This window comes from Bombus pascuorum, chromosome 12, assembly GCF_905332965.1.
Source record: "Bombus pascuorum chromosome 12, iyBomPasc1.1, whole genome shotgun sequence".
NCBI lineage: Eukaryota > Metazoa > Arthropoda > Insecta > Hymenoptera > Apidae > Bombus > Bombus pascuorum.
The window spans coordinates 5041998-5050891 of NC_083499.1; the positions used below are offsets into that span (position 1 = coordinate 5041998).

An 8894-nucleotide genomic window follows, 5' to 3' on the forward strand; every position below is an offset into this window, starting at 1 on the left:
TTAAGAAAAAAAGAAAGAATTATTGTTAATATGTATTTATGAAGAATATCAAATACTGTTGTATTTTTAAATACTTCTTTCAATTTGATCAGATATGTTTTTAAGAAATAAAAAAAAATATCTAGTCTCATCCGGTCAGAGCATCATCTCCAATCATCGCGGCGAACCACGTGCTCGCGGTACGCAGGTGCCGTACAGCAGCAACAGCAGCAGCAGCAGCAGCAGCACATATGCACCTGCGAATATGTTGCACCTGCACGTCAGCTGCCATGGTCCTATTTCCCCAAGGTCGTATATCACGTGACTCTTTGTGGGTCGTCTCGCTAACTATCGCGAAATTTGATACTTCATCCCGCAGTTTGAGACCCGTTTGACAATTTCTAACAATTCTTCTCTTTGCCACTTAGGAGATAGTTTTTTCACATCCGATGAAACTTAAGACTTTTAAATGCAAGAAGCTTCTAACAAATTGTAAGATCATTTATTATAATCTTATATGTATGCCAAACGATAAGACAACTAGAATAAAATGCTACAAATAAAAATAACAAGAATGAATAAATATACCTTGATATTTTGATCTTAAACAATTATATAAAAAGAACCATATAATATCACAAAATAAAAACTGCCGAAAAGGTAACATTTCATAAAAAGAGATTCACTTTTGACGCAAGAAAGTTTGAAAAACGCAAATGAGAATCTACGCGATATACACAGCTCGGGTTTAAACGTAATCCCACTCATAAAGCGGTCGACCCAGTCGACGTTTCCGAGATTAAGCCGTGTTTGCAAGAAAAGAGTATCGCTTGACGTAACGACCCTCGCGCGAACTCGAGGATCATTGCAACGGTCTTGTATTAAATTTCTATGGTTCGCGAATGGTAGTCCGACTAACGTTCGTCCCGTTTATTTCCATGAAATAAATCGCCTATGCTCCTTCGCTCTCCTATATTTCCTTTCTCGCGCTTTGGAAACGGCGATTCCTTATCAGAACTGCCATCCGCTTCCCGGAGTTGACGAAGGTCCTCTGGCCATACTATTTAAATAGGAATGCAGCCAGAAACGATTCATGGCCGTACGTGACTGTCTTCGTAGATGGCGCGCGTGATTGTCTTTCGATCGCGTGTCATTTGACTGGATTAGTTAACCCAGACTCTGTCAGTGATTTAGGCAAAACACGAACGATGCCAAGATAAGATCTCGAGACACTTGCGCAGGTGCTAAGATTGATGAATTTTTCGCTAGCCGTTTAACAAGCACACCGAGTTCGCATCTTTCATGGTCGCTGCAAGTGCATTAATTTACCGTGCAAGATACATTTAATCCATATCAGTAGAGAACTGATAAATCTACTATCTGCTTTTTACAAGCTCTCAATATCAGAAGGATTATACTGCCTGATTCAATTTATTGATATTATGACTTATCACGGTTATATATGTAGATGTTATGAATAAATTCTGTAATTGTAGGTTATCTGACAGTAGTAGTTGTCTTATGAAGGTAGTCTCTAGAGATTCCATTGGATGATTTAGTGTCTGATAGCCATAAAAAAGGAATAAAATTGAAATTCAAACACGTTGCGGTTCACGTGACGCAGAAAAGATTGATCTAATATGCATTATGGTAGTGGTGTCGTACGGTGGAAATGAGCACGAATATAATTTACGGAAAAGGGAGACGTAACACGCGGCTAGAATATTCTAATGTAAAAGGAAGGACACGGAGAGGGTGGCATATTTATCAGTCTAGCATAATTATTCATCTCGCTCCTATCTACTTCGAATAACGAATGAAATCTAAAAGTTACGATCATCTCTTACTCAATTCCTTTGAGTACAAAACTGGAAAAGAATAAAGTCAACAAAATAAATATACCTGAAGAATATGGATTTTCTGAAACGAGAATATAACGAGAATGAGAAATAGATTTTTATATTCCTCTCTTATACATCGTAAAATGTATTTGGTTTCGTAGAATCCTTATTCTCGCGTATCACTGTAAACCAACTCTACATTATGAAACAAACATGGCGTCCGTCATGTAAGCGATACATATCGATAAACATACCGCTACTAACACAAATAAAAACATTTGCAATGAAATCGTGTACAAGTTTCAAGGAACGATTTTACGAGCTACTTACAACTGTACGTATAAAAATCGAAAGGAGGACGTAATAAAATCGAACAAACGAAATTGCTTTCAAGAGCTATGCGATGTTATTATCCGGAGATACAAGACGATTTTAACAAGCAACTTCACAAGATATGTCGTTTTTATATTCAATTAGAAACGATCGAATTCGTTTGGTAATTGCAATTTCCTTCATCACATATTTACGTTTCTCCGTAGGCTCTCCAGGCTTATTTAATTTTCTTCTTTCGTTTCTCCGCTTGTCCTTCCCGCTGTGTGTCTCCCTTTTACGGTGCGCCACCTTCAAGGAACTTCATACTGTCGATCGAGGCCGAAACTTTCGTGCAACGATCCAACAGTATAGTTCCCGAGGAGTTCCCAGGGAGGTCGATGACACGCAACAACGGGAGGAAATAATTAACTCACTGCATTATCATATTCAGAACATCGGTGGTATATTAACCTGGCCGAAAAACGTTCAGTCTTGCCGAACGTATACTTCTTACTTTCTATATATCGCTACTTGGCATCGATAGCTGTACAGCTCAAAAAATGTCAAATGAGTCATTTCAACGACATTATAAGGCTGACTTAAGATAAGATATGCCACTATTCATGAAAGCAGCCTTCCGCTTACAGCGTCACAAAACAACTGAAGATGAGCCGGTGTTGTTGAAAAACTAAGACCAGGTTCATAGCAGCATACGTAATAAGTTAGCTCTCTGGCGCAAAACTGATGGAATTATAAATATATTGTTTTACATGATAAAAATAGAAACATAATATAGATTCAACAACTTCTATTCGATGAAAGCAAATTTGAAATTTTGTTAGTTGTCACTATCGTTGCCAAGTAACGATATGTAAAATTAATCTCATCCTTTATTAATTGTGATATACCACGGGATTTTAATTATTCTTAAAATCGATTTGATCGAAGCAAAGGATATAGCATTGAATTTTACGATTCAATTGTATAATGTCTAATGTATTTTCTTTATTCAATTAAAGATGTTTTCTTTTTATATAAGAGGTTCATAGATTATTTGCTTATTATAAGAAAAGGTTGCGACTTAAGATGAATGTGAAACTGATATAAAAGATTCATGATGATTAATAGGTTAGATTTTTAATGCAAAAATGTATATAATATCAAAAATGTGGTACTCGATGCAATATTTAATAAGTAAAATAAATCTCTAAGTTCCATTTCATGTGATTCATTGACCAAATTGATTATTGTATTTTTTAAATAAACATGATGATAACAAAACTATTACTCTAAAAAAAAGGCCAAATATACAAAATTTTACAACATAAATCATAATAGTGTATAATCGAAAAATCATATCAAAAGATGTTCCATAATATTTTTGCTTTCTACATTTAAAATATCAAACAATTACAAGGCTGTGTTAAATATTTCAACACTAAATGTCAATACATTTTGTAGGATTGTGATTTTGGGTTTTCGAGTAAAATATATATTTTGACGTTTATATCCGGTGATTCATTGGGAGAGCACGAAATTCCGAGGAAACCTGCTTTTACCAAGATGCTGTCGTGACTCACTCGTTCGAGATGTCCATGATATACCTGTGCACACTGTAAAAGTTTCTCAGACGGACTACATATTTGAATCACTGTTGATGGAATTTCGGAGAACCAACGTATTCTAGGAGTTATTGCTTCTAAGCTATTAGAAACGCTGGGGGAAATTTATACGAGATATCTCCTGTTAATCTCACCTAAGAGATCTCTCTGTTTGATCGATCGTAACTATTAGTTCGATGACACACATAGTACGTGAAGTTGGTTTCTTAGAAGAATGCGTTGCAACTATCTATGGTATCATAGTCAACTGATTCTTTATCAATTAACCTCCAACCTTTTAATATTGTGTCACGCTAGTGACATCAATTGCAGTTACGATTTAATAAAGACAGATTACTTATGTAACAAAAGATTTGACTTAAACCCAGAATTTGATATTCATTCCTCAAATGGAGGATTTTTAGATACAGTGAGAAACAAAAGCATTCGTACAGTAGGAATGAAATTTTATTTCTATCTTGTTAAATATGTATACACAAATATATTTAATTGTATATTACAAACAACTATAGCAATAAATGTAAACAAAAGCTAATTACATGTATTACCGTAAGTATCTATGTATAATGTATAGTTACATATATTTGAATGTAAATATTTAATAATATAGAAAATACTGCTCTTTTTATTTCTACATTTCAACTCTATTAATGTGTCAGTCTCCTACTGTATACATTATGTCTTACATTTCAATATTTTACTAATAGAAGAATTGTAAGAGGTTAGGAATACACTATGAATGTATAAATGTAGACTGTTGGTCAGCTAGAATTAAATGTATGAATAGAACAAGTTGAGACAAAGGATGAATCTCTATTTTACGTATTTTGGTAAAATACGCTTAAACAAGTATTCTAATAAAAATACGTCGTGCGTACAAAGCAATTGCCATCATCCAATTAGTTATCCTGCGACTTTCAATGCTCATAAAAGACAAGAGGAGTTTTGCCTGGATATTCGTTCGAGTTTCGCTTCTCGCGGTTTTCCATTTTACAACTCGAGATTATTAAGGAGACGGATTTCATTCATTCTCGAATTTTTTTTCATTCTCTATCTACAGATACAAAACAATACAAATTGTCTACGTTTTCAATCCGATTTGCAATTAAATTACCTCATCTTTTCTATAAATAAAAGAATTTTTTAGTTTTCTAGAGTTTTTTAATTCTCTAGAGTCCTTAAGATAAAGAAATGTACAACTAGTGTAACATAGTATTAATTTCCCTTGGTCTCGACTCACTAGAAGCATTGTATCCTCGATCGGAAGTAACATGTATACACACGTGTATGTGTCCCGTAAGTGGTTTTATCATACGCGACATGATAACTCAGGCCCTCGCTAATATACACACATATTGTACACACCAAACTGCCGTGAATGCTGATTGTGTACGAACGGCGAGATTGTATTGCCTGCTCTGTACAGAACTGGATCGCGTGTCACAAAAAAAAGGTCGTTTTTATGTGAAACATTTTACGAGCCCCCAACGATCTCAGTGATCTTTCGTTAGAAAGAAATATACTCTCAACATCTGGCATTCCTTTGTTCTAGGTACATGATAAAAACAATATTTATTTTTACCAATTGTAAGTATTACTTCTAGTAGCTAATATAAGGTAAAAAATAATAAGATAAATTAAAAAATTGCATGTGCAATAGTTCCTCATATTTAACAAACGTGTATTGAAATTTTAACACGTAACGATACTTTAATTTTATATTATAAATTATGAATTTTATGAAACTTATAGGAACAAAACTTGACAGACTTTCCTGATTGAGAAATGTGTAATGAAATCCTACCGCACAAACAGATGACAATATTTTTATTTTAAATTAGTATAGATTATAAATTCTATAAAACTAAGTAGGTACTAAAATTATAGAGACTAATTTAGTGACATCGAAACTCAGTTTCCGTAAAATTGAGTAACGGAAGTAACAAGTAGAAAGGCTGATTCGAAAGTACAGAGGAACGTGCAACCTTTATCGACCTGCACGATGGAAGAATTCAAAAGAAACGACGTGGAAGATGGAAATCCCTGGACGTATCACTGCACTGCAGGTGTACATAGTATATAGAAGAAGCGAGGCCTGATGGATTTAGAGCGGAAGAATCATCGCATACTGTAGAACGCCTCCTTCGTTAATCGAGCTTCCGTGAAAAATTACTAGTGACATTTACACCTACCATGTGTGACAAACAGATGCTAAAGGTAAACCAGAATTATGTCGAAGATTATTGCGTGCTAAAAAGCCAACAAATATTGCAATGTAAATTAAAGGGGTTGTAGAATACCAGTACAAATGGATTACCAATCACGAACGATAGAGATAAAATTAGACTTCAATTCACTTAATTTCACTTCATTGAATGTATTTGTATTACCTCTATATATAAATGAAATAAAATAAAATGTATAATCAAAGACGAGATTCTATAATAGTAATAAAAAATCATAATGAAATTTAAATTTCATTAAAAATATTCTGAATATAAAGAATTGTCAATTTTTATGTCTATAAATTTCATAGAATTTACCGCCTATAGTTTAAAATTAAATAAAAGTAAAACCTATTACATATATTATAAAAATCTAGAAAATTATTATTGTCAACTGTATCCTGACAATAGAAGTACCAAGGTATAAAATTTGTACCAGATAAATTAAAATGAAAGTGAATCTATAAAATTTCTATAAAAAATAACGAATTCATTATATTGACAACTACAGTGTTGTAGTTCTAGCATTAAAAATACGTTACGGTCAACCATCTTGGGAAACGTGCAGAATGGTGTTCAGCCAATTTTTTCTCTTTGCTTTCGTCCCCTCAATTTCATGCAGAAAAACATGCGTGTTCATAAGGGCACGCGCGAGTAAGATTACGCCAAGTGTCGATCGATGGGACATCGAACGAACGGTTTAAAAGCCACCACGAACTTGACATCGGCCTCACGCAAGCTCCAGAGCTTATCCCCCAGAACAATCGGTCAATGCTACTCCACCCAGACTTGACAAGCTTTACTTAAAAACGTGATCAAACTATGAACTACTTTGGAGGCTCATATCTAGTTAGTAGTTATACTCACATATAATTATATTATAACATACAAATTTCCTGTCTACAAATTTATTCCTTAAAAATACCAGTGTATGATTATAAATTACCGAGATTTTACTTTCACCGAACACCTTATGAATAATGGATGAAAAACAAGGAAAAGGTCTTACAGTATTTGAGTATTCTTAGTTGTATAAAAATTTCACAAAACTGTGTCACGAACTATAAAAGTATCATAATAATAGACAAGCGATTTGACTCTGTTCTTACTAGTGTATATATGTCTATATCACGTAGAAAAATATATTCATATGTGTATTTCTTGCCCACATAATTTGAACGAATTTTGTTCGAACTTTGTTTTATATGTTAGGTTATAATTTGTATATAAATATGTATATATATAATATTTGTATGTATGTATGTGTGTACGTATATAATATTTAAATAAAATTCGATTGAACAGAACAAAAGTCTTCCGATATCAGTCTATATTTGAAGTTTTGTGATGAAAAACGGTGTTTTGTTGACAAAACGTCGAACTTTTGTGATTCTTGTCGAGAAATCGAAATATACAATTCTATTAAATTTTACATGTTTACACACAAAACTGCAATATCTGATCTCTTCTAATTTCTTTGATCTCTATCGTGGAAGAAGTGTGATCTATCATGTAATACGACCTTACAAGTGTACCATTATTCCTATTATTATTATTATTACTATTATAGAGTTGCACCACCCACCATGCACCGTATTGGTGCACCATGGATATTACGTGTGCACGTTTTCACCTCTAGGGTACGCAACGATTCCGAGACTTGTATTATCCTGCTTTATCAGATCGAAAATTCGCAGGAAACGTAGTTATATACTAGAAACAAAACGTGTGGTTGAAAGGGACGGTTAGGAAACTTACCCTGTGTGAAGTGCTTAGCAACCATGATGTGCGTGGTTCACGGCTCAGAACATTATTCTCCACCCCCTCGAACGAAGCTGCTACAGGGTAACGATATATCCGGCAAGGAAAACCTTCACTTTTCACGCACGCGGTAACGAGCGTCGACGAAACGTATTCTCTGTCAAAATCACATGTTCGCGAACTGTCTGTCGTTCGTTCATGTACTAGGGTGTACATGCAATTGGTGTTCTGTGTGCAATTTAAGACACAACTAAACAGACACGAGGAACGACACACATGCTCGACAGTTGCCACCCGACTGATACCTCGGCTTCGTTTTTCAAATGAACTAACCCTGACTCGCCGCGCCACCATGCTGCGTCCCAGGCCTGCCCTCCTGCACTGCTTTGACGATCGAAAGTCACTTCTCTACATTATCGGTGATATCGCAATTGTTAGTTCGGGAGAAAGCTACGTGGCAGCACATATTCAAATACAGTATTCGTCCTCTACTTTATCGAGGTAGTCAAAAATAAATTTTCAAAAGAATTTTGATAAAATGAGTAATCAATAATTAGATACATACTTTATATATGGATTATACCTGGATTAGGTTATATATATACTTTATATGTGGATATAATTTGACAAATAAAAATTCAATTATTTTTGTATTTTGTGAATAAAAAAATGTATTGTATATATCAATCTGTATTTTCTACCGTATATTGCTAATCCAACTACTTCTGTTCGATTAAGTGCAATTTTTCCAGCTTCCCTAATATCACTGATCAAGCACAGGATATACATGACATTACATGGGACTTTGTGTCTTACTTTCTTGCATACCGACTTAAAAAAAATCAGAATGTTTCTTAACACGTTGACGCCGACGCCGATATTCATGGTTTCTCCGTGAGGCGGCGCCCGAATTCACTGTCAATTTCGTGGAGTAGCGCTAGGTCACATTAGATTGTTCGATACGACCGCAATTTTTCAACTTTGACCTCAATTTATAGCAAAATTACAAAAGCTATACGATTCCTGTTGGGTTCAATGAATTCCGTGGACTTAAACTAATACATTGATATACAATAGTTTGTCAATATCAATTTACATATATCTATAAATGTTAAGTAAAGCTGACAGGTCCAGCTTTGGCCCTATTTTGTACT

The 8894-nt window shown here is 34.4% G+C and overlaps 1 protein-coding gene across 2 annotated transcripts in view; it reads right to left on the reverse strand.

Annotated features, from left to right (window-relative positions):
- The window catches only part of LOC132912499 (myosin-I heavy chain), a 47430-nt gene extending 39372 nt beyond the window's left edge, over positions 1-8058 (reverse strand). For both annotated transcript variants that reach the window (XM_060969952.1, XM_060969951.1), the window contains exon 1: positions 7738-8058. In XM_060969952.1, the coding sequence (XP_060825935.1) occupies positions 7738-7762 (25 nt within the window). In that variant the 5' untranslated portion in view covers positions 7763-8058. The remainder of the gene's footprint in view (positions 1-7737) is intronic.
- Between the last annotated feature and the right edge of the window lie 836 nt (positions 8059-8894).